Genomic DNA, 25,923 nt, shown 5'->3' with positions numbered 1-25,923 from the left:
ACAGATAAGGATGTCAGTGAGTTAACATACTGCACATGTTCTACACCACTTCTATGATACAGCGTCAGTGAAATGGCAAAATTGCTTTATCTCTGGAAGGTGTTGAACATTCCACCTTTTAGCATTTCAGTATCTATCCCAGTTCCCTGCAGCGCTCCCACTGCCAAAACAGGCCGACTACCTCATCGCTGAAACACCTTAACTCTCCCACTGGCTATTAGTTTGAATGATTAACTAGAATTTGCCTGACACACACCGACACAGACATGGCTCACAGGGGGAAGAAATGGTTTGTCTTGGTCCTTCGCTCGACACATTTATGGCTCTGGGGGAGAAACGTGTGTCATTTGAATGAATTAACTGGCTAGTTTGTAAATTTCATTTCTCTCTGCCCTTGGCTTTCGACAGTGCTGCACTGTCAGAGTTACATGGATTGTGAAAGAGGCTGTGTAAATGTAAAACTGCTTGTTGGCATCGTCACAGTGCTCGCTCCCAGGCTCTCTGGGATAAAACTGGCTAACACATATCTGTGGTTCTGGGGTTTCAAAGTTGTGATTGCTAAGCCCCCCCTCAGCGTCCTGGTAGAGACAGGCCTTAGCCTGTATTTATTTACACTCTACTAGACCCCCTAGCAAAATGTTTACTGTTTATTTTGACAGTATGTGTCTTTAGTCAGAGCTGGTATTGCTAAAATAACAATGTAGGTTTTAGATGTAACCCTCTTGGTTTCCTTGTGCTGTGCAGGGCTCAGCAGACCCTTTGAACAGCGCCTTCCACCTGACCTACAACATGGTGCTCAACCTGCTGCGTGTGGAGGAGATCAACCCAGAGTACATGCTGGAGAAGTCTTTCTACCAGTTCCAGCACTACAGGGCTTTACCTGGTGTAGTGGAGAGTAAGGACATTTCCAAATTTTCTAGCATGCTACACACTCTTTGTTGGTGTGTGTAGTAGTTATTTTCAGCTGTACAGTGGGCAAAAGCTATGAAGACAGACAGACAGCCGCTTCCAGACTGTATTGTGCATTATGTAAAAAATGGTGAGAAAATGTCATTGATCAGACATTTCATCAGTAAATGAAAGTTGTGAGGCTCTTAGTTTATGTTTGACCTTCTGAAATTTTTAAAAATATGAATATCAGATTGGCCAATCCTCTCAGTATTTGGTATGGATATGGAATGGTTAGGCCACTACGCCCAGTGTTTCCTCTTTTCATTTGGCAGCAGTGCCACCACTACTGCAAGAACCTGAAAGAAACTGAATATAACATAATTTAGTTTTATTATTATTATCTAAAACTAAAATAAGTGTAGTCCAGATGGTTGGATGTAATGATTTTATTGTAATTAAAAACATCTTTAACACTAGAACTTCTGCTGGAAACATAACTTGGACCCAAACAGAGACAGACATGGGACAAAGCCAGGCGTATCACTCATAACACCACAGATACATACAAATTACAGAGGAAGCAGATAAACAGGGCATAGCCTATCGATTGTCATTGCTATGGCAACAGTGTTGCCTGAGCAGAGTGCAATTTTGTGCTCTAAACTATAACCACCCCACACACACACCCCTTTTGAATGCCTTAGGGGTCATAATTAGAGCAGCAATAATTAGTTGGATAATCCAGCTATTAAATTAATCTCCTCCTGAATTAAACTGTTTTTTTTTAATATAATCAACATCATGAGAAGAAAAAGTCCAAATTCTCTGATTCCAGCTTCTGAAATGTGAATATTATCTGTCCCCTGTGACAGTAAGCTAAATATTTTTGGGCTGTGGAGTGTTGGTTGGGACATTTTAGGACGTCATCTTGGGCTGTGGGAGATTATGATCAACATTTTTCACCATGTTCTGGATCAAATAACTAATCAATTTACTGAGAAAATAATCAAAAGATTTATTGAAAATGGAAATAATCATTAGCTGCTGCTCTTGTCAATTTTTAAATTTTTAAAATTTAATTAATTTTGTGTGTGTATTTGTGTGTGAAATGTCCCTTTTCTCACCTTTGGCAATTTATGGTAATTTGGTAATTTGTCAAAAACCCCAAGGTGCTAAAAATTTGGACAGAAACAAGTCTGGTAAAAACTATTTCACAATTCATTTGGGTGATACACCCACAGGGTTGTGAGCAACCAAATGTTCTAGTTGTGTGTAATGAGGTGGATAATAACCTGATGGGTCGCTGGAAGATTCCTTTCTGAAATATGTTTTCCAGTGTTTGATGCTGCTTAATGTCCTGTGCTCTATTAAAATGGCATCTGATGATGCAACAGAGAGGAGGAGGACACGGACACAAAACGTCTAGTATTTCTATCAAAAATGTGCTCTGAAGTAGATTTTATTTAAACTTACATACAATGTGTATACATTACACAGAGATCAAGAAGCTGGAGGAGCAGTATCATGCCATTGAGATTCCTAATGAGGAGAGTGTGGTCAGCTACTACAAAATCCGACAGCAGCTGGCCAGGCTGGGTAAAGAGATCCAAGAGTTCATCCACAAACCCAAATACTGCTTGCCATTCTTACAGCCTGGGCGACTCGTCAAGGTAACACATACATGCACATGCTTGTCATGACAAAACAGCCGGAGTGGATACTCGAGTATCAACTAATGGCTCTCTGGTGGAATCCCACAGGTGAAAAATGAAGATGCTGACTTTGGATGGGGCGTGGTGGTTAACTTTTCTAAGAAGGCTAATGTGAAGGTATGCTTCTGTCACATTATTGCAAGTATCATGTATTTGCATGTATGTGTGTGTGTAAGCAATGTTAATTTCCCTCTCTAGGCTGGTCCAGACTCAGAGCCGCTGTATGTGGTGGAGGCTTTGGTTCACTGCAGTAAGGAGAGTGTAAAGGATGCTGCTACAGAGGCTGCCCAACCGGCTGCCCCGGGAGAGACTGGAGAGATGCAGGTGGGCTCAACAAACACAACACTTTGATACATCACACACATCTGACTGTATATGTCTGTTGTCAGTGTCATGATGATTATTGTCACTATTTGGTTTTTGTGCAGGTGGTACCAGTGATGCTCCACCTGCTGTCTTCCATCAGCTCAGTTCGCCTTTACATTCCCAAAGACTTGAGGTCTTACGACAACAGACAGCTCATGCTGAAGTCTGTACAGGTAAAAACAGCTATCTTGAAAACAGCGTACTGAAACAGGTTCAGCTAAACATGCATCCTTATCCAGGATGTTTTTTTCTTTGTTTTCCCTTAACAGTCTTTTGTTTGTTTCTTCCTTTTTCTCTTTTGCCCAATTGTCTCGCCTGCAGGAGGTGCAGAAGCGCTTCCCAGATGGCGTTCCTCTGCTGGACCCCATGGACGACATGGGCATCAAAGACCCTGGACTGAAGAAAGTCATTCAGAAGATGGAAGCCTTTGAGCACCGCATGTACTCCCACCCGCTGCACAGCGACCCCAACCTGGAGAATGTCTATTCACTTTGTGAGAAGAAAGCCTTGGTGAGAAACTCTGTGTGTGTCTGTGTATGTTACTGATTCAAATTGGCACCTGTTAATAATAAATGACCTTCCGATGCCTTTTCCTGCCCAGCAGGAAGGGTTGTGGCGGTGTGCTCCTACAACAAACACAGGAAAAACGCAAGAGCCGTATTGGAAGAGGGCCTCGGCAACTTTTATAGTCACCTAGCAGAGCTCCTCCTCTTTGGATTGGATAAAAAGGAAAGGAGAGAATAAAAGGTTTTCGAAGAGAGATAAAATCAGCTCGAAGTTTTGTTTTCTTTTGTTCTGAATATTTTGATCACAGATTAGATTTGTCACTCCAGTTTCCTAATTTTGAGATGCAAATACATCAAAGAACCGGTTGTCAAACTGGTTCCTTGTGTATGTGTGTGTGTGTGTGTGTGCTGTGAGACGTTCCGCTGCTCAGTCTAAACTGGATTGCTCTGTTTGACGGGCAGAGTGAGAGTGTTAAAGATGAACCTGCCTCTGCATTAGTGTCTCTCCACTCCCTGAATAGTTACCGGGGTCGAATCCTCCATATCGTTTCTCCAGTTGTGCCCCACTCCAGCCACGTTTTACCTGCTCCACTCACACCACTCCTACAACCACCACCATATTTGTTTAGCAAAACAGATCTCTGAGAGAGAGCTCTGTCTCCTGGTTACATTGGTTTTTAGCACCTTTGACTAAGATGCTACATATTTTCTCACCATCCCTTAGCCCTGTGTGATGCGCAGACTGTTAGATATGACAGCCTCTTTCACCTAATTTTCATCAACTTCTTTTAAATTTTTTTGTTTTCAAGAACCATTAGGGATTTTTGTCACTTTTGTTCAGCATTTGTATAATATAGATGATGCATATCAGTATTCTCTCTGTATACCTGGGTTGGGTTATATGTCAATGTTATATTGATATTGTGATACAAGACTAGATGTTGTCTAAGGTTTTAGATATCATAATATTGTGATATGCCATGAATGTCTTTTCCAAGTTTTAAAGGCTGCATTACAATACAGGGATGCAATTTTCTGAACTTAAACTGCTCTAGGTGTTATATTATTTACCTCGACCTGCTTGGTCATCAAATCCACATTATTCATAATTGTTTATCTGAAATCTTATAGTGTAAATATTTTTTTCAGTCATGCCTTTAATGTTGCCATAACATTGATGCAGTTGGCACTGAGGTGTGTTGTAAGGATTTAGGGGTTAAGGGTGAAGCGGCTAATGGAGTTAGTGGAGTGCAGATAGCTAGGTGGATGAATGTGTGTTGGCAAACAACAACTCAGTGATTTGTGCTCACTGGACTCTGGACTGACTGAAAGCAGCTCACGTCAGGTTTTGAATGGAAACGTTGTCACAATCCACAACATGAAGCCTCACGAGAAAAAACAGAATGGGCTTCCCTGAGTTACCTGAGTGCCGCATGGTATAACAGTACTTACACACTGTGTGTGTGTGTGTGTGTGTGTGTGTGTGTCAGATTGCAGCAGATGTCAGAACAGCCAAGCGGGAGCTGAAAAAGGCACGGACGGTCCTGCAGATGGACAAGCTAAAATGCAGGAAAAGAGTTCTGCGACGGCTGGGCTTCGCCACTCCCTCTGATGTCATCGAGATGAAAGGACGGGTCGCCTGTGAAATTAGCAGGTTTGGATGGATGGAACACACAATGCACTATAAATGAAGACTTACGTCACTAAAGTGGTGTTTGCTGACACAGTGAGGTGTCAGAAATGATGAGCAGGCTCAGTTGGCTCTGTAAGCCTCCTGTTGATGAAATTGATGTCGACTTTGGATGTTATTGGATGAGACATTGTGGATTAACATCTTAACATCAGTGGAGTACTAAACCTAAAATCTACTGGGCATATTTAAAAAAAATGGTAAAAGGTTGTTGAAGATCCATAATGCATGCAGTGGGATTTAAATCACATATAACTATAAACTTGTTTGATTTGATTGTTTTGCTTCATTTTATTTCAGTTATTTAAATTACTAGTTATTATTTACTCCCCACCCCCCCCAACTTTTTCCCACTCTTTCTTCCCCCCCTTCCAGCTTGTGATTGATCCCTGCATCTTGAAGCATGGGATAAGAAAGTGATTGCTTCCCAAATAATTGGGTCCAACTCCCAGCTGTGTATGAACTCACAGTTTTTGAATATGCACATTGTGGATTAACTCAAGGTGCAGTGAGTCTGTTGTAGGTCTTTGATTATGAAACTGTCTTATCAGTGAAAGCGAGTAAGCATACTCTAAGTAAGTGCAGATGCTCACATGTTGACTCCAATAGCCGGATTTCCACTGTCACACCATATGCAAAGTACGTGCAAAGACCGACAAGGTTAACTGAGGTCAGGTGGAGTTAAGGGTCATAGGCAGGGCTTACCTGGCTTTGGGCGGCGAGATGGTTGCAGCTGGTACAGATGTCCACATGTCAGCACGGCAGCTTGCCTTTGTAGCAGAAAAGTAATGGAGAAAAGAAAAAATTGAGAACAACCAGTAGTCCTGGTCAAACGAGGACATGTGGGCGCTAATCACTATCTGGGCAGAGGATAATGTCCATCGTCAGATCAGTGGTATTTCGGCAGTGGTGGTAATCTAACACGCAATGGGACAGGTCCGCCAAAAACTGAAAAAACTGAAGTCTCCATACAAGGCATTTAAAGCAGTCCACTCCGCAGTAGTTAGTCGCTTCCTACTTCCTACTGCGTGCATGGGTGGTATGTGTGACGTTCACTCTGAGGCTGCATGTGATGGGCAGGTTATGGGGCAAGACTGCGGTGTTATTGGCATGACAGTGGAAACGCAGATGGTTTTTGTTCTTGCGGTTTTAGGCCGCGGCCCATTAGACAGTCTGCCTCGAAGATAGCCCGAGAACACAGTGGCATGACAGTGGAAAGCCGGCTAATGACTTCTGCTCTCAAACTGACTCCCCGGCCAGGTTTCTATGTCGTTGCTCAACCAAGTTTAATGGAACAAGTGAGACATGTCTTACATGGTGTTTCTTGCTGAACTAATAAAACGCCTCGTGTTAATTAATTGTGCATGTGTCTCCAGCGCTGATGAGCTGCTTCTGACAGAGATGGTGTTCAACGGCCTCTTCAACGATCTGACAGCTGAACAAGCCACCGCCCTGCTGTCCTGCTTTGTCTTCCAGGAGAACGTACGTATCTCACACACAGACACACACACACAGGCACACAGGGTAATTCCCTTAATTCTCCATACAAACAAATACTGAGACCTTCCCTTCCTGAATGCCGAGATAAACAGCCCATTCCTATTCCCACACATCTGAGCACAAAATGCATTCTTGGGCTTTTCCATCCACTGCAACCAAAACAGAAACCCGAGTTTGAAGTGTGTTTATCTTGACTAATCAAGTCTGTTCTCCCAATGAGGCAATACAGCGTCAGATGGTTCAATAAACCTTTGCTTTGGCTCCATATCAGCTCTTAGCCCTCTGAACAGGACACATTTCTGTCTCTGAACTCAATAATTCCTCTCGCTGCCAGACTTAGGCTTTTTGTCTCATAGAATTTCTTTGGCTCATTTCCTCAGATGTGTTTGTGTGCCTTCTCTCCTTTGCTCTCTCTCTCCCTGTTCAGTTTTTTCTCTCGGTGTCTTGCCCTCTCCTATTCGCACCCTTTTACTTTTGTCAGCGGGGAGGAGCTGAGACAGACAGCTGTCAGACTGTCATAGCCATACAAAGGCCTGTGTGTGTGCAGCTGCTGTCTGTCACTAAAGGGTGCTTCCACCTGTCGCTAGTTGAGAGAGCTTTGGCAGCAGCTCTCCAAACTTACATGGGTTTTGACAAAATAACATTATTAACCAGCCCAGACAGGCAGACACAAGAACCAGCACAGTTTTAGACACAGTTTTAGGCCCTTAAGCAGGTAAATTAGGGCCACCCTAACTCTCACCCTAACCTTAATGTCCCCATTCCTAATCTTAACCCTATCTAACCAGTTTAGAAGTATTGGTCTAAAACTGTGGATGTCGGAGTCTCTGTGCCTGCAACAGTAGTCACTCTCTCATCCTTGTTGCATAGTAAATGCCTCCATGTTGCATAGAGATAACAAGGGTATGGAAGAGAAGCAGTAACACATACTAACAGGCAGGGTAGTCATAATGTACAAGTTTGTTTTTTTGTTTTGTTTTGTGGTCCTGGAACCACAACCCTGCTGGTTTTCTAACCTGCCAGCCAGTAAAATGTGTTCACTTGGTATCTCAAGACTAAGTCAATGATCGGATGTCTAGAGTGAAAGCAGGCAGGGATGTATTTTATGTTTGTCTATGAATATAGACCAGAAAAACTAATATGTGGTAGTGCAATGTAGGAGATGTAGTTGGCATTTAATGTAAGTGCACAGTAAACTTAAGGAGTGCACACATAGCTAATGGTATACTTTTAAATGTATATAGAAGAGATACAATTGGGGCTGATTTAATATTTAAAAAAATGACCTATTGCAATCACAAACACATGTAATATTAGGAATTGAATTTAGCCAATTTCTAGCGCCTTTAGTTTATATCATTGCTTTCAGGGGGAAATCTGATATTTCCAAAGTTTTAACTTTTTAGAAACTAAGAAAATCAGCCTTGTTTTAGCAACCAACTCATCCAGTTGGTTTTGAAAAGTTTTCATAAGCCTCAGTTGTTGCAGAGCTCTCGCATTAGGAGCACGTATACTGAAGAAAATGTGGATTTGTGGCAGTGTTTTGCTGTCAGGTCATTCAGAGTGTGTTTTGCTAGGTGATGGTAATGTTACGTCTAATTTCTTCCAGGCCAGTGAGATGCCAAAACTAACTGAACAACTAGCTGGACCGCTGAGACAAATGCAGGTAACACAACATAAAACAATCCCAAAAACTGAGTCTATTAGTCGATACTAATAGGATTTGGTTAAAAAAAAAATGAAATCTCCTGTTGCTGTTGTGTTCAGGAGTGTGCAAAGCGCATAGCCAAGGTGTCTGCAGACGCCAAGCTGGAGGTGGATGAGGAGACCTATCTAAACCAGTTCAAGCCCCACCTGATGGACGTTGTCTACACCTGGGCTAACGGAGCCTCGTTCGCTCAGATCTGCAAAATGACTGACGTCTTTGAAGGTATGCTGTTCATATTAATACCAACCAGCAGCTAAAAGTACACCAGAGTTATCTGCTTCAATGGTCATTGTTGTAAGAGATTTGTGTGTGTCTTGGTCCTCACTGTTGTTAAATGGGGATACAGTATTATATATAGTATGGTTATACACTCAGGGAATGTACTTTGTGCACTGTAAAGCACTTTGGGCCTCATTCCCTGTCTGAAAGCTGCAATACAAACAGTTTATATGGATTATTGCAGCCACCCAGAGGCTGTGAGAGAATTCCTCGTGTGTTTACTGAGCAGTGTAGGGTTAACTGAAATCTAGATCGAGGTCAGTGTTATCCTCATCCTGCTTCCCAGCTTTAACTCCCAACAAGAACCTCAGCTGTAAACTATGGGATGTGTTGTAATCAGGGGGTGATGCTGATTTAAGAAAACAAAGGATTATTCGCTGGCCATGTGGGTGAGGGGAGGACAGAATGAGAACAGACATTTCTGTATAACAGTCTTTCACAGTCTTTCGAAATAAATGCTTTTATTACTTGGCTGGAAGCAAATTTCTCTGTTAACTCAAAACAATCTTCATATTTGTGTGCGTGTTTGTTTGGCATCGGGGATTTGGGAAAGAGTTTAACAAGTTAGGGTTGATTCGGTGGTTAGTAGCCGCAGCGAGCTTAGTTTGAGTCCACAGTGAACCACAGCCAAATGTTGGATATTGTCCAAGACCTCCGTAGTCTCCCATTGTGAATAAATAACGAAGCCTGGCCTTAGCATCCAGTTTAAATAGTTTGTCTTTTTTTTATAGTTTTTTGTGTATCCCATCGCTAAACATCGCGTGGTTCCGTATCTCTGCAGGGAGTATCATCCGCTGTATGCGTCGTCTGGAGGAGGTGCTGAGACAAATGTGCTCTGCAGCCAAAGCTATTGGCAACACGGAGCTGGAGAACAAGTTCGCTGAAGGTAAGAAAGCTCGTAATACGGCCTGAAAACCCCGCCATCAAACACGAGTCCTCATGCACACAGGACAAAACACACTGCCACCCGCAGACTTTGGGGAAAAAAGTAGTGAAGCAGTTTTTAAAATTGGTATTGACTGAATTAGCGAACAAGCATTCTCGACTGTGCATGTTGTTCAAAGTTCATTCATGTATGCATTTCTGTGTCTCTACAGGAATAACCAAAATCAAGAGGGACATTGTGTTTGCTGCCAGTCTCTACCTATAAGTGTCTCCCAGATGCCCAACACGGGATGGGCAGTGGCTGTGGGAACATAAGTACCTGTTTTTGACCTTTCTAAAGAGACTATGTGTAAAATATTGATCATTCTGCCACCACTACCACAGTTCTTTGCTGTCGGACTAGTCTTTTTTTTTTTATTTTTTATGTAGTTTCCAAGTGTTAAATGGGTTGGTTTTGTATTTTGTATGCCATTTGAAACCCTCGTAGTTGAGGAAAAAATGTCACTTGGATGTTTGGATTCTGTTTTAAGCAGTATCTACTTACAGCTTGTCCCCCGAGCTTCTTAATGTTTCTGATCATGTCTGGACCCTGTTGTCATCCAGGAGAGCCTGGATGTGTGTTGTTGAATGGAGAACTGTGTATGCATTCGGCATATGCTCCATGCTGCATACCTTGCAGTCAGCTGCCACACCTCAAAGCACTGGGAAAAGTGTATGACATGCAAGCTAAACGTATTATACAGTTTAAAGGGGCTAAATCTGCCTAAGAATACAGAGGCTTTTTTTTATTTATCACTAAATGCATCTTCTGTGACGAAAACACTTTGAACATTTCTTAAATAAGAAAAGTACATTGTATGACAAATTCATGTGAACAGTACAGGCCATGCTTTAAATTGAAATGACACGTTAACACGTTTTGAGTTCATGTTATTAAGCAAAATGGCTTTATTCTTCTTTTTTATTTTAGTTGTCATTCAGAGCAGAACATCAAGACATTTGTACATATTTGCAACAATTTTCAATAAAGGTCTGTATAGTGATTTCTTTGTACATACAGATTATACAAAAGTTTTTTTTTTTTTTCTTTTTTGCTTTTAGAGATAATTTGATGTTTATATAGTTCTGAGATACACAGGGAGCTGTGCTAGCAGCAGTAGCAGTCCAGCAAAGGCAACACGGGACTCAAACCGACAATCTTATTTCCCAGCTCTGTAACCAAATGACAAAAACACACACAGGCTTCTTCCTTTAAGATCAGGTTATAAGGTTGGAGAATATGATTGCAGTGACAACATCCTGGAGTCAGCAGCTTCAGATGCAGAGCAGCGTTGCCCTCAAGTCTAGAATCAGCGAGTAGTTTTACTTTGATAATTAGCCCTTAAACACCGGACCAAAGACAATACATTCTCTGTGAAATTTACGAAACTCAGTGGTGGAGTTAACCTAACACTGACTCTAGAGCAGCATCTGAGCAGATTGACTTGACTCCAGGTCAGGAAAAGCACAAAGCAGGGTTACATTCACAGGTTCCCCACCCTCCTCTCTCCCCCCAGCAGTGGTCAGACCCTTTAGTGGGTGCATGCAGTTTATGTCTCCCACTGGCTCAGTAGGTACATGCTATATGGTTCCCGTCATGAAAAAAAAAAAAAAAAAAAATCTTTAGCCCCTAACCTACATCTGGCATTTGAGTATATCTGAAACGGTTGGATAGGTGAGAGCTTATCTTACAACGTTCCCTCAGGATGGGGAAAGCAGGAGGCAAGACAGCAACTCGCCTGTAATTCTGAAGGCTTTTTAAGTCGGCTTTAAACCAGTCTGGGGTGTAGCTTCCGAAAAGTTCATGCATCTCTCCTCTCGCACCCACGTCATTGAGATGCACACTCATCCGTTCTCTCACGCCACTTAAGAAGCAAGGATGATGGGAGCACATTTACAACCGTGTTCCACACTGTGAATCCATGCAGGGTATTAGATGAGAATATGCGTCAGGTGAAAGGCTTGAGAGCTGGCATCCAGGATGTGCGTTTTTTTTTTTTTTTTTTTTGTATAGCGCAGAGGTATCCTCCCCTTTGATTTTAGCTTAGTTGGGGCTGTCGTAGTGGTTTCCATTAGTTGGTGTCTCCTGGAGCGTGGTGTGGGGGATCTCCGCCTCCTTCTGGGGCTCCACGCGCTTCTTGAAGAAGTCTGACACAAAGAAGACCTGCATGGTGCAAACGCAAAACAGGAATTATTTCCATCTTTATCCAATTTAGTAATTAACCTCAAGCACACGATGGATCCGGAACCAAACTGTGAAGGCAAGATACAGCACTCACCACCAGGATCGCCATGAGAGCACCCTGCAGGAGGCCGGTCAGCACATCACTCCAGTGGTGTTTGTAATCTGAAACCCTGGACAATCCCGTGTACACCGATGCAGCAATCAGGAAAAATTGGAGTGTGGGTCTCAGTAGCCGGGCCCATTCAGTCTGCAGTCTCGCCTGGAGGTAAAGCTGAGGGAGACACAGAGCAATGAGCATTCGGTTTGTTTGATTGCTGTGTGAAATCCAGAAAAGCGGTCTGAGGTTACAGGTTACATAATTCACAAAAAGTTAGGGATATTTGGCTTTTGGGTGAAATTTATGGAAAATGTAAAAAGTTCACGCTACAGTGATATTATATCATGAAAGTAGGGCATTTAAGTAGAAGCATACACTGGTGATTTCCTCATCTCAAACAGTTTCTTGAAACAAAAGCCAACAACAGTGGTGGATATACCACAACAAAAAATGTCAATGTCTCAATAACTTGTCATGTGCCCTTGAGCATCAATTACAGCTTGACAACGACGTCTCATGCTGTTCACAAGTCGATTTATTGTCTGCTGAGGCATGGCATCCCACTCTTCTTGAAGGGCGGCCCTCAGGACATTGAGGTTCTGGGGTACAGAGCTCCGAGCCTCTACACAGCGACTCAGCTGATCCCATAGGTTTTCTATGGGATTCAGGTCTGGAGAAAGTGCAGGCCACTCCATTTGAGGTACCCCAGTCTCCAGCAGCCATTCCCTAATGATACGACCTCGATGAGCTGGAGCATCAAACACCTGATGTGAATTTTGCCGTTCAACTCCTTGTTAGAGAACAGCAACTTGTGCAAAAAGTACTGAAACACTGAACAGTTGGACATGTGCATTCAAAAGTTTACAGAAGGTCACATTAAGTTCACCTGTAAAGGTTAGAATGCATTTTAGGTTCATCCTGAAATTTCACCCAAAAGCCGAATATCCCTAACTTTTTGTGAGTAGTGTATGTCACCGGATAATTTCTAACAGCAAGAAAGAGCACAAGACCGAAAGAGCAGAAGACAGTAGAAACGGTGCAAATGAGTTACAGTGATCAGCATGACTCACTATCTGATGGTCAACCAACGGACATTTCAAAATTTTCATATGTAAGGGCACTTGAGCAATTAACCAGGAACACGATTAACTTGTCACCCCGAGCTCTCCGATTCACTTCCCCTTTTACGGGTAACGGTGCCTCCTGCCTCACCAAACAAATTACAGGGCCATCAAATTTACAGTCAAAGACAGGCTCACTCATGGAGACTGTGACCTTGAAATAATCAATTTCGCTGATACATGTAATCAGTTCAGCATAGCCTGTCCCCTGCCTAAAAAAGCACCGTGTTAATCTAATCTAACAATTCAGTAACAATTACGCCGCCTTAGTGCCGGCGCTCTCGCCAACAGGATGCCTTATCACGCTGGAATCTTCAACGAAAATAACCCCGTACTCGGTGGCGCAAATCTGTCGCCCTTAAGGGTCGTTTTGTTTGTTTTCGTGGTGGGTGTGTCCGTTCTTTTTTGTTTGACTTGGGAACGAGCGAGTGCAGAGGCGCTGCAAAGGCCCCGGGGTTTCTCGGCCTTTAATTCAGCCGCAAACACTGTGCCGTGATTGGTGCTCTTACAGACACTTGGACTTCCATTTAAAGCAGAGGGAGAGATTTTTTTTGTCGGTGCCAGGACTTTGTCCCTGTGCCTATTTATATCAGCTGGCAGTTCTGTGAGTCAGCAGCCTATAAAGTCGCCTGGGCCGGGCAGCAAGAGCAGCTCTGGACAAACACAACAGAGGATATTCGGAGCAGCTGGGTTCCTCGGAGCGGAACGGTGCCACTGCTAACTGTCAGAAGATCATCAAAGGCCCTGCGGAAGACACTGAGAGTCTCATGTGTCGCATGCCGAACTAACTGGGCCGATCAAAGGAATATTATCTTCACTCAGATGTTTGATGCAACACTTTTTACACGTCACAAAAATGCCCTTTGAATGGGCTTTTTTTTATTGTTCCATGTCACTGAACACCGCCTGCCATCTGATTCATTTCATGAGTGATGGCACAGATAAGTGATGGTGGTACTTACAGCCAGGAACATCATGCAGTACATGGAAAAAGAGGAGTGGCCCGAGTAGAAGGAGAGCCTGCAACAGAAGGACAGAGACGAGGCTCAGCACTTGAACAAATTCACAATGAAACGCAGAACAGGAAAGGCAGACGCTTAATCCTTAATGCGCACACACACACACACACACACACACACACAAAGAAAATCATCTTGTGTCTGGCTTGATCTTCATTCTCGTTTGAGCGTGTTTGTTTCTGCCGGAGTTACGGAGAGCGCTGAGGGATGAGAAGCAGACCCTCGTCCTCCCAGTAACTTCCTGTTTATATTAGCAGTGCTGTGCTGTGCTTTTGCAGGACTGTGTCTGATCCAAAATGGCTTGTCTACAGTTACTGACACATGCACACACACACACACACACACACACACACAGAGTCGGCTATAACATTACTGTAAACACTGACTATCCATTCTACCGTGACGCCGTATGAACTGTCTGTGTATTCGCCATTGAATAATACTTCAGAATCTCCAACATACTTATACTCATATTTACCACCCATCAGGAGTTGTGTAAGAGAGGGATAAGCTGATAAGTGTGTGCACTGCAAACATCACAACACCTTGTGGGTGGTGTTGGAGACCTCTGTGGGAGCATGTGCATAGTGTGTGAGAGGGTAAAGTGAGGGATGTGAGTCACAGTATAGGGAGGTCAGGTGAGTTTCTATTCTTAGCCTTTAAGTCTTGGCTACATATACTCATCTGTACAGTGGAAACGGCAACAATGAGTCAGCAGACACGTACAACACAGCTTCCAGGACTCTTCTGTCAAAGCATGCCCTCTCGGGATTTTGCCTCCTTTCAAGCTTCCCTCTGAAAATTCATTTTTTGCTCCTTCCGCCGCATCCCTCCTGATCTTTCGCATTACGAGAGAAATGTTGATACAAGCAAAGACAGCGGGGAAAGTCAACCCGGGGGTGGGGGTCCCCTGAGGTCCAGCACAGTGTTGGTGGGGATCCCGGGCTAACCAAACAGCCCACGGTAACACAACCCAGCTGGCCAATGCAATAACAATACAGACCTCTATACCTCCCCCGTGGCAACGGATTAAAAGTGCAGGACTGTCAGACGGGATACACACAGGCTCTGCGAGGGATCGGCAGGCGGCGGGGGGGGGGTAACAATCAGTCCTCCTTGAAAACCTTGGGTTGGGAAGCGCGATCCGTTGTAAGCCTGTTTCTCATGGGTTCTCATCTAACAAGGCAACTGGCGTGGGTTTCATCACACTCGCAGGCTTTAAGTACATAATCAGCCTCCCTCTCTTATGTATCAACACAAACACACACACACAGCTTTGACAGTAGGCCTCCTCTCCCCAAGGGAAGCTAAGCTAAGCTAGGGCTCACATTACAGTAAGATGATCCAGGTCGGGTTACCCTGACCTCTGCCCTCCTCTCCTGCTGCACTTATTTGCACTAATAATGACTAGCAGGCGCAGCTTTACACACACACACACACACACACACACGTGTACAGATGGAGCTGAGAATATATCCTGGCCTGTGAATGCTTTCGAGAAAGACATTGGCCCGTGGCTCTGCTAGTAAATGCCTGGCTCGGTTTGCCAAAAAAAGAAAAACCTCTGATCCCCGATCCAGAGGCATGTACCTGGACTCTACCACCACCAGAGCAGCACACTAAAGTCTCTGTGTCCAGGAAACATCAATGCCAGTGCACCACACCCCGGTAAATATACAGTAGATGACCCTGAAGACAGAAGGTTGGTGAGGCCACAGCCCACCATGGAGGTAAGACACATCACCGCTCAGCTCTTAGGACTCAGCCTCGCACCCATGAAAAGAGGAAGAAAACGGATGACGCTCAGCGCACAGGAGGATATACAGTAATGCATGAATGACCCAGTGTATGAGTCACGCCATTATATCTGTCCCTGGCCTTTAAGTGTGCCGCTAGGATGAAAGGTCAGCGATTGTGGGTGATGTCAAAAGGTCAGTGAAATCAAATCTCGGCCTCATCAGCCGGTAAGGTGTGGCTTGTGTCCACAGCTGTTTTATTTGCAAAATAGAACAGAGCAGAGCAGAAAAGTGTAGCCTCCATAAGACAGGCACAGCTGATGTGTCTGTTTAGGCCTCTGCGGCTATAATTATCACTGGTTTGGACGCTGATGAGTGAATCAGAATGTGACGTGGATATCCTCTCCTTCCTCTATACTTCCTGCTGCTCCGAGCTGATAAAGAATAGGCGCTCCTATCACAATAACATTTTTTCGTTCCTGCGGGATTGTACGAGCCTATGTTGCGCAGACGGTGACAAGGTGTTGGCCAAAGACATGAGCCTTGTCTGTGGAGACTCAATGATCCAGGAACTATTTATCACGCAGCTACACAGGGACCTGTTATATTAGTTTTATTACCATCATTATTTAAGGGTAATTGTCAGATGTAACCTTTGCACTTTGTACTTACTCCATCAGGATATTGCAAAACAACGGAGAGGACAAAGTACAGGGGGAAAGCCTTTAGCAGGCTCAAATTGGCAGTTCGTCAGTTTCAAATGTGTGTGTGTGACATGTTGCACAACTCAACAAGAAACAACAAGATAAATGAGTTACTAATTTCAACTAACCATATTAGTGTTACGTTACCATCATGCATCCATTCACTTTGGGAATCTTATGCAAATCTAGGTTAATAACCTTAGTTACCTGCCCTCATTGACCATTCTCTTGTCTCCAGTGCAGGTGAAGTCCTCAATGTAATCCCCGAGTGTGCAGTTGATATGGCTCCAATCGGGTTTGCACACATCCAGGAAGTGCGGCCGGAGGCGGCCGATGGAGTACTTGGCTATGTCAGTCAATGATTGGCTCATGGCGGCACCGAAGAGGAAGGTACCGACTGCCTTGTAAACACAGGCAACGTAATTGTTGCAGAAAGACGACTTGGATTTGATGCGGTTCAGATAAACGGAAAGGCACTCCCCAAAGATCATCTGTGAGAGGAGGGAGGGCAAAGGAGGACAGACAGGACAGATAAAGTTAGTTCACAAATATCAGACATCACATAAAGATTAAAAAAAAAAAAAAAAAAACACATGAGCTTAACACCTAGAGTGTCAGTCCCTGTTCTCACTGTGTATTTTCCTCCTACATGATCTAAAATGATGGGCTTGGGTAACTGTGTATACAGCCGATTACAACATTTTAAACTTCTAAAGTCATATTAGGAAATACTCACTTTGATAGAAGATTGGGAAACAGGCGTGAAAAACAGCACTCTTGACAGGATGGAGGAGTGCCCATCTGACAAAGTTAGTGCAGTTCTTACTTATTCTATCACCCCTAAGATTGTAAATATCATTGAATTTAGGGAAAAGATCATGGCCAGAGGAAGATGTCCACTTAAAATGATATATATATTTTTTTTTTCTCTCTTTTAAAGGGGAAAACAGACACACACCACGATACGCACTATTTACGCTGTGATCTATCAGTTCAAACTGAAACATATTTCTTAAGATCTCGAGGGTTTGAAGATGTGCACATGCACGTCCACACCTATGACGCATCAGCCGACTAACTCTTGTGGATTTCAATTCCTTTTGATGTGAACATTGTGGTTAAGGTGTGTGCATGTGTGTGTGAATATGCTTGTTTTGCTCCTAAACGACAGGCCTGGAGGGCTTGCTCTGCTCTCTGACTAAAACGTTGTTGCCAGCTTCTTACTGCTGCCTCTCTAGAATTTACAGCGTTTCGAAAACACTGAATTTTGTGACTGTATCGCTGCATTATGTCGGGTTAATATGTGGATCGTCTGCTGTTATCCATTTATGTATTGCGCTGCAGGGTTTTACAAGCTGTACTGAAAACAAATTCGGCCGGCCTTTGTCATGTGGCTAATTAACAATCGCTGTATCTATGTATCCATGAATTGGAGAGTTAACAACTATTTTGAACTGTAAACTCCTCAAATATGGAAAAGAGACGACGGGGCAATTATTGAATGACCAAAAAAAAGGTATTCAAAAGCATCAGGAGGTAATGGGGACGCCACCGAAGAGTGTATCTATTTCCATTCACGATATGGGACCGAGAGACACACTTCCTGCGGCTAAACATGTGCAAAAAACAGGAAGTTGGCTTTCATCTCTGTTCCCTTTATTTATAACGGTCAAAATAAGCCGAGGAAACATTTTGTAAAACCCCACTGTGAAAGATCAGGGCACTAAGCCATGACCTCCTTCTGTGAATTTGAATGACTGCCAGTCTCTCTCTAGGATATTAACTAGAGAACTTGTTTATACATTTTTTTTTTCAGACATTTCAGAATTTAACCATTGCAGTTTACCACTGTAGAATATTGCAGGAGCTGCGGTAGCTAGGCATGCTTTTAGGACTATAGTACTTCTCTATATTTTTTCAAGCAAGGTGGAAGACATTTCTAATTTTTGAAAATAAGGACTAACATGCAACAAGCAAATAAACATTTACAGTGAGTGATTCTGACTACTAAATCAAGCAATTCAAAATTACACATACATTATTACTAGAAATAATGTATTTAGCAGCAATCATGGGGTTGGAGAAAAGAGCTAAGGAGTGACAGACTGTGTATAAGAGACAGAGGCAATAAAGAGTGAGAGCAAGGATGTTTGGGTGTTAGCAGAAAACAAAACAGATGCACTTACAGTGAGTACTGTGATGGGTATCATAATGCCCCCTAACAACTGATAGGAAATGGTGTCTTCTTTAAGCGGGTACTTGATTGAATCATCATTACAGAAAAAGCCCCGCTGGAAAGGTTTGTGTTGCACTGTGAGTATTGCAAATGGGAGTCCAGCTAGCAGAGAAGCAATGAGAGAAAAAAACAACAACAGGAGAATACAGGTTACAAGAGCACTACCCATAATGCAACACCACAAAAAAAAGATGAGAGCATTGGCGAAATCTGCATCCTCCCTCCTCGCCTCATGGATACGAACAAGCAGGGAGTCGGAAAAAGACGCAGGCTCGCCACCTTACAGGAATGAGTAGTGAAAAGGAAACGGTTAATGTTGGCATGGCAACAGACAGCTCCTCGCTGGTGAAGAGAGGGTGTTAACAGAGAAAACCCAAAGCGGAGGTGAACACGTTTGCCCCGACACCAACACCCAGAGTTTGCACCGACACCACAACTTGGCCAGCTCCACACCTTTTTAACATTCCTTCAACATGAGTTTTTTTTTTTTTATTTTATTTTAATGAGTTTGTTTTATTTTAATTATTTGCTTGCTGTATGTTCTGCCCTAATTGTTGTAATTATATAGTTTATTGATGTTTATTTGATTTTTTTTCTTTATTTAATATTTATTATTCTATTTGTTTACTGTATGTTTTGTACTTGGAATTGGAAAGTATATATTGTGACCAATGATATTATAATGAATTAAAACTAAAAACTAACACTAGATTTGAAAAAAATATGCTAGTTAATGGAAATTTAAAAAAAAAAAAAAAAAAAAAAACTAAAACTAACTGATAGTAACTGAAATGATAGTATGTACTTACACAACTAACTAAAACAACATAAAAATTTACAGAAAATGTCTTTAGTTTTGGTCTTTGTCAATTTGGCCCAATTTGTCTTAGAGGAAAACTGATACTGAAACTAATAAAAACGTAAAGTAAAACTTAACATTTAAAAAAATGCAAACTAAACTCAAACAAGCAAATCCATTCTGGAAATGGAAATAAAAACAAAAACTAAAGAACAATATAAAAGTACAGTGAGTCTGATTGGGACCGTGCTGCATGGTGACTCTGCACATCAAATGAAACTGGCTGACTCAAAATTGGACTTCTCATCATCCTCGCTGGTCTCTTTGCAGTGTTCGAGTGCAACTGTCTGCAGTGGTTGAGCGGATATTTCTGTGCAGGTTCGTTAGTGCGGTCAGGTCTGAGTGCTAATGGCTCTCTCTGTCTTTCTCTCTGGGACAGAAGTAGCAGGCGTGTTGTGATCGATCAGGGATTGTGTTTCTGGGCTGGTTCCTGTTCCTATCATTCAGCTCTCAGTGACGGACCCACGCCGTTCTCACGCTGTCAGCGAGCAAGAGGGGAACTCGTGGTAACACAGACGCACTTAAGTGACTGACGCACTCTCACGTTACACGCCGACTTTCTCTTTCAGCCCATCTCTGTGACCTCGATTTTGACCTTTTGGCTTTCTCTTTCTTAGTCTCTCCTCCAGAAAAAGCTTCATTTTCTCTCGCCTGTGGCCCACCTACACACCTGCCCACTGTGTTTTACTCAATCTCCATCCCCAACTGCTCTTGTCCCCTGCTCTGTCCTCCTTTGGACAGAAGCTCCAAGGTAAAGTTTCACAGTAACGTGCCTCTGGTTTAGATACTGTCACTGTTGCTGCACACATAAATAAATGAGCAGCCATCTTTTACATTAGGACAGTAAGGAGTTGTTAAAAATTAGGACACAACAACCTTTAACCCTTTATAGGGCAAGTGACTATTTTTGGTAATTTCAGAAATTTTACACATCAGGCCCATCCCCTGTCTCAGTTAGTTCAATAATCATTTGGTCTTCACCCAGCCAATCAGCAAAGATCGCTCTACATCCCAGGTCACATGATTGTGGCATTTGACCAATCTCATTGGCTTTGATTTTCTATTACAAAATGAAAATTTTAGAAAAATTTTATAGAAGTAATAAAGTCCTGTCATGTTCTCTAATATCAGTCTAGGGTTGTTTTTTTGAATTTCAAAGTATTTCAATGAGTGCTCTATAAAGGGTTAAAAATGAAAACTGTTGCTGCTCAGGAGAGTGGCTGCACATGATACATGAAGGACTACAGACACCAGGAAGGGAGAGATAAATTATTGATTTCATTCACACACACACAGACACACACACTCTGACTGAACTGTGGCCTCAGTCCTGGGCCGTAGACAATAGCTAGTAACAGAGGGCTCCTGAAGGCATAAAGATACACACACACACGCACACACACACTCATCAAAAATCCAGAGTGTGCCAGCAGCACTTCTGTCTGTGGCTCTCCGAATACAATCTGCATCAAGTTAACTTAATCACAGTGTTCCAGGAGAGCATTCCAGCTATTTTAGGGAGCAGAGGGACGGAGAGGCAGCCTGCATTGTCTGTTGCACTAATTAGCAACAGCACTCTCAAATTCCACTTCAATATTAAAGTACAAGTGATAAAAACATGGCTTCGCTTCATTTAATTTCCGCGTTTCTCATATTCGATCAAAGTCGGACAAAAAGACAGCCGCTCTTCTCCTCACTGGAGCCAACATTCGGCTTAATAGGTGGCATGAATCTTTTGTACGAGGCTGACTTTGAGAAGGCATGTGTGAATCATAAATTGAGTCAATAACCGCAGAGGGGAGGATGGTTTTATTGGTGCGTCATGTTTGGACTGACACTGAAATCTGTAAATCTGTCAAAATGTGTATGCCCGCTGGAGTGGGCTTCTGCCCTGCCTGCCACCGTGACCGCTGGTATCCCCTGCAGACCGAGAGGATGATCAGAATTAAATCCTATCTCTGCCTGTTCCCTGTTTGACATTCCCACCAAACCAGCACTTTCAGTGCAGGACAGGCATTAATAGAAAACGCAAGGCTCAATTCATCAAAATAATTTTCACTTGAGGTTTTGCAAAGCCTGCTGCAGTGGGTGGAATGAGGAAGGAAATGGAGCATTTATTAAGGAGATAAATTCTCTTTTGTTTCTTTTTAAGTGGACATCCTCCTTTGTCTTTGTCTTTCTGACAAGTGTTGTAAGAGCGGATTTCATTCACCGCTCTCGGTAACGTCAGCGCCCTGTGCCGACCTCACACGAGGAAGTGACGGGACGGCCGAACAGAACAAGACATATTTGGTTTTAATACCGATGCGAAACAACTCTCCCATTGTAACATCAAATGAACAGCTGAGGGGTTTTTTATAACATCTAACTGGCGGCTGTCCCCTCTAAATTAAGCACAGGATATTTGTTTGTTCATTCATGTGCAGTGGCTGCCAGCTGTATGAGCAGGTCCAGTGTGTCTGTAGCTACGGCAAGAACAGTCGCCGTGGCTACAGACTTGGACCTCCTGAACTTCTACACCTTTGATCTTGACTCTTCTCTACTTACACAGCTAATGGGCAGGGTGAAGCCCACAGTGTAGAGCACTGTGGAGGTGATTGTACTGTGGTGGAAAGGGTACTTGATGCTGTCATCGTTACAGAAAAAGCCCCTCTGGTAAGGGCGGATCTTACCCAGGTTAAAGGCCGCCAGAGGCAGGCCCCCTGTGGAGGAAAAGACCAGGAGGGGTTACCAGCGGAAGAGGTCAGAGGTCAAAACAACATGGCACAGAAAGAGACAGCCCCTAACCAAAGGGGCTGCGGTCACATTTCAATTCTGTCATCTTTCAGAGAGGGAGGTGAGCTGTTATCAGAGGACACAACCTCATAACACACTGTGTGTATAAACAAGTGTCAGAACAGATTTTTGGTAATTTGTTGACCAGACTCAAAGACTTTTTTTTTTTTACCCGCTAGGTACAGGATGAGCCTCAGCAAAAGGTCAGTCAAACATTTAACATCAACATCATTTATCTGTGACAGAAACATCCCTGTGAGGAAAACATTAAATAGCGGTGACTTCATTATCATAGAAAATGAGCTCATCTCTGTGCAGGAGTATTGAAAAGCTCTGCGGCCGAGACCTGATGCTACAGACAGAGCTAACCGCTCCCTCTGAAAACAAAACACCATAAAGATAAGAGATTGTACGAATTAATTTCAACCGTCCAATGTCCGACTGTGATGCTGTTAATGCTGCAAGGGAAGGTCTGTTACTCACACAAACACAGTGTCACACACACACTCACATGTTGCCTCTGAGGGACTTCTTCCACACTGTCTGGTGTTTCTGTTTGCCTGGTGTTTCTACATCTGTCACAAGTGCTATGGTAAGCTGACTGGCCACAGCAGATGCAAGTTTGTACAACAGCACATGACGCTGGATTCCCAAATCACTTTCTGAGCGGCGTCGCACTTTCACTTGCCCCTTGCCCCTCACTTTCTCTCTCTCAAACACACAGACACACAGTCAAATGTGCACGTCTTAACATGAATAGCCACGCTACACATACAATGAATCTTGATAAGAGGAAGATTTATAAGATGATGAAGGATTTATTGGCAGCCTACTAAGTAATTTTAATCGCGACCATATGGAGTCAGCTGTGTAAGCAAACCAGAACAAATACACATTATCTCTGCTTATTACACAGCTCAGAAAATAGTACGATTTCCCATACATGCCTAATAAGCTGTGCTCTTGTGGGTTAAACCTTATTACGTTTGGCGCCCTGGTGGCTCAACTGGTAGAGTGAGCATCATTAAGGCAAAGTCCCTGTTGCAGTGGACCGGATTCGATTCTGGCCCGGACCCTTTCGCTGCATGTCATCGCCTCTCTCTCTCTGCCATGCCTGTGCTGTCGCTCTCCACTGCGACTGCCCAGTGAAGACACCAAAATGCCAAGAAAAGAAATCCTCTTGAGGAAAAAGAAAACCTCATTACTTTAATGTGAATTTTCGGTGACATGTTTGTCACTAAATTGGGCACAGCCTCAGTGAGGGAAACTAATGCAATCTAGAGGCAGATGGTTAGAGCTACTTGGTTATAGTTAATTATGGACAGAAACGGGTTGACTTCATCAACCATCCAAGTTCTAGGCGATCCAGCTTTCGCCATTTGCAAACTGTGCCATACAATATACATCAATAGCCGTGGGAGTGTGTGTTGTTTTTTTTTTTTTCTTTTTGGAGGCGTGTGCAAGGACAGCTATAGCTTTATGAGTCACGGCAGATCTCCTCCATTCATAATCAGATTTGAACTACACTAAAACCCCAGAGCCTATGCCTATGCCTACTCTGCAAAACCGACACCTGACAGCCTTATAATAATTCAAGATGCAGTGTCACATATGTTCAAATCTCTTTTGAGACCAGCGAAGAAAAACTGAGGTAGATCAACTTTGTACAAACACTGAACTTCCACATCTGTTGTTAAGCCCTTGTAATAATAATTTATTTAACCTGTAAAAACAGTATCGACATAAATTACAGATATATTCTAAGTACTTTAAGTCGTAACAAGCAAAAATATGGGAAAGCATCATTTATATACACAGCAGGGGCCTGCACTCGGGATGAGAAAAAGCACTGAATAAGTAACAATCAGTTAATTAAATAATATGCTTCTTATCTTCACTGGCAGAACAAGCACAAGTTACATATCATCGCTTCTCATCCTGAGCACAGACCTCAGCTTTATGTTTTGATTCAAAGTGTTTTCGGGGGGAGCCAATGCTCCTTTCTGAAGGAACAAACCGAGAAGGCGCAGACATTATCTCTTGCCACTCAGCAGTGAGAGGAAGACTGCTGACAGCAAGCAGGCAGGTAATGGTTTTACATTCTGAGACAAAGGCATGTAGTTACATGAAATATGAAAGTTGGGTGGGTATACGGGCTGTGGCAGCACTGGTACATGCTTTCAAAACATAGCCTGCAAGGGAATGATATCAATTATCACATAGTTTCTGAGCAACACCCCTCAGAGTAGGATCAGGAGATTAGTCATAGGTCTAAATCTACATTTGGCCCACAGCAGAATGAATCAGTGTGTTAATACAGGCATATTTTGGCCTATATGTATTACAGTCATAGAGGCAATTTGGCTTTTCAACTGAATGAAACTATAAACACTGAAGCTGAGAGAAAATATGATAATGATGCATGGAAACTGGTGCTGGCCAGAAGTTACATATAGAAAACACATAATAATATTAAAAAATGAGAGTAGATAGATGTAGCCTATAGATATATATATATATATATATATATATATATATATATATATATATATATATATATATATTTTTTTTTTTTTTTTTTTTTTTTTTTTTTAATCTGGGTCATGCAGTGAATATAGGCGTGTTGTTACATTGTATCTTTATCTTATGAATAATGTAGCATTGTCTCAATCATTAAACATGCCATAACTTCCGATGGCATGCTTTTTTTTTTTTTTTTTTCATTAGACACTTGAAAACATACAAAAAACACTTTAATTTCCTCGTTGGCTGCCATTAGTATTCCTATAGCCTGCGAAACTGTACAAGCATACAGCCCAAATGCAAAGTCTGCAACGGGAGATAAACAAACCAAGCCTAAAGGTACGATAAGGTCACAATAATTTCACTTCGGAATAGGACAGCCATAATTTAAGTTTCTACGGGGATGCAATTATTGTAATCATTTTAGCTGATCAGCGCGGCTGCTGTAGTACACCACTCCCTTCACGTGATGGCAAGCTGTCAGGACATAATATACACTGCAGGAATCGCTCCGGTCACAAATAAAAGGATACAAATAATAACAGTCACAAGTCAATAACAGTCCGTAGTGAGTGTTTAAGTACATACCTAGAATAAGACAGGCTATGTCAAGCAGGATAAAGGGGATCCCTCTGGTGTCGAACATGTTTGCTGCTGTTTCTCTCTGCCCCTCTGTCCCTGAGCCGCGCGTCCTCGCCTGTAATAAACAGTACGGGATGCTCCTCCTTGGGACGTCGCAGTCGTTTCCGTGAAATGAGTGAGATCGGCAAAATAAGAGCAGATTTAATTACAAAAAAACAGCACGAAGCGCGGTGGCCTCGTTACAAATTAACAGACCTGGGTCAACAGGAGAAACACAATGCGTGAGCCCGTATCCCCGCTTAAAAGACAAGCGGCACTCATTCACAGCGGGGCCGATGCCTGGCCAGCCTGGGTGTAATTCTCCTGAAATAAGCCTACTCACTGTCACGGAGGGGCGAGCATTTGGACGGACACCTGCCCAGTGCCGACGGGTGTAATCGGTGGCAGTCTGGCGGACCCGAACCCCTCCGACGGCGTCCTGAGTAAGGCCTGCTGGTGCCTTCAAACGCA

At 43.0% G+C, this 25,923-nt stretch overlaps 2 protein-coding genes across 4 annotated transcripts in view; one reads left to right on the top strand and one right to left on the bottom strand.

Annotated features, from left to right (window-relative positions):
* Positions 1–10,580, top strand: part of mtrex (Mtr4 exosome RNA helicase) — a 26,896-nt gene extending 16,316 nt beyond the window's left edge. Inside the window, exons 16-27 of one of the 2 annotated variants that reach the window (XM_030064869.1) lie at positions 745–895; positions 2,389–2,561; positions 2,652–2,720; positions 2,802–2,927; positions 3,032–3,142; positions 3,291–3,479; positions 4,966–5,129; positions 6,542–6,647; positions 8,275–8,331; positions 8,433–8,595; positions 9,434–9,538; positions 9,750–10,580. In XM_030064869.1, the coding sequence (XP_029920729.1) occupies positions 745–895; positions 2,389–2,561; positions 2,652–2,720; positions 2,802–2,927; positions 3,032–3,142; positions 3,291–3,479; positions 4,966–5,129; positions 6,542–6,647; positions 8,275–8,331; positions 8,433–8,595; positions 9,434–9,538; positions 9,750–9,802 (1,467 nt within the window). In that variant the 3' untranslated portion in view covers positions 9,803–10,580. Of the gene's footprint in view, positions 1–744; positions 896–2,388; positions 2,562–2,651; positions 2,721–2,801; positions 2,928–3,031; positions 3,143–3,290; positions 3,480–3,573; positions 3,700–4,965; positions 5,130–6,541; positions 6,648–8,274; positions 8,332–8,432; positions 8,596–9,433; positions 9,539–9,749 lie in introns of those variants that run through there. The other variant, XM_030064870.1, reaches the window with a different exon arrangement.
* Positions 10,551–25,923, bottom strand: plpp1a (phospholipid phosphatase 1a). 2 transcript variants are annotated; one of them, XM_030064871.1, is made up of 7 exons: positions 25,796–25,923; positions 25,420–25,556; positions 22,081–22,235; positions 16,646–16,929; positions 13,942–13,999; positions 11,856–12,032; positions 10,551–11,740 (listed from the first exon to the last, which is right to left on the bottom strand). In XM_030064871.1, exons 2-7 carry the CDS (start codon positions 25,475–25,477, stop codon positions 11,621–11,623), a joined length of 852 nt encoding a protein of 283 aa, XP_029920731.1. In that variant the 5' UTR covers positions 25,478–25,556; positions 25,796–25,923; the 3' UTR covers positions 10,551–11,620. The 2 variants fall into 2 exon arrangements, with proteins under 2 accessions (XP_029920731.1, XP_029920732.1); XM_030064872.1 differs by lacking the exons at positions 22,081–22,235; positions 25,796–25,923 and adding an exon at positions 18,625–18,776 and having other exon boundaries at positions 25,420–25,781.

The sequence above is a fragment of the Myripristis murdjan genome, chromosome 12 (genome assembly GCF_902150065.1).
Source record: "Myripristis murdjan chromosome 12, fMyrMur1.1, whole genome shotgun sequence".
In the NCBI taxonomy this organism is placed as follows: Eukaryota; Metazoa; Chordata; class Actinopteri; order Holocentriformes; family Holocentridae; genus Myripristis; species Myripristis murdjan.
The sequence above is the reverse complement of the archived record's forward strand: the minus strand, read 5'-3'. Positions and strand labels throughout refer to the sequence as shown.

Bases quoted from the DNA above. Each gene is read 5' to 3' on its own strand.
- plpp1a (XM_030064871.1), bottom strand. From the start codon at position 25,477: ATGTTCGACACCAGAGGGATCCCCTTTATCCTGCTTGACATAGCCTGT. The intron at 14,000-16,645 runs GTAACTAAGGTT...CTTCTGTTGCAG, and splicing joins AGAATGGTCAATGAGGGCAG to GCTCTCCTTCTACTCGGGCC. The intron at 11,741-11,855 runs GTGAGTGCTGTA...TGCACCATGCAG, and splicing joins CTCTCATGGCGATCCTGGTG to GTCTTCTTTGTGTCAGACTT.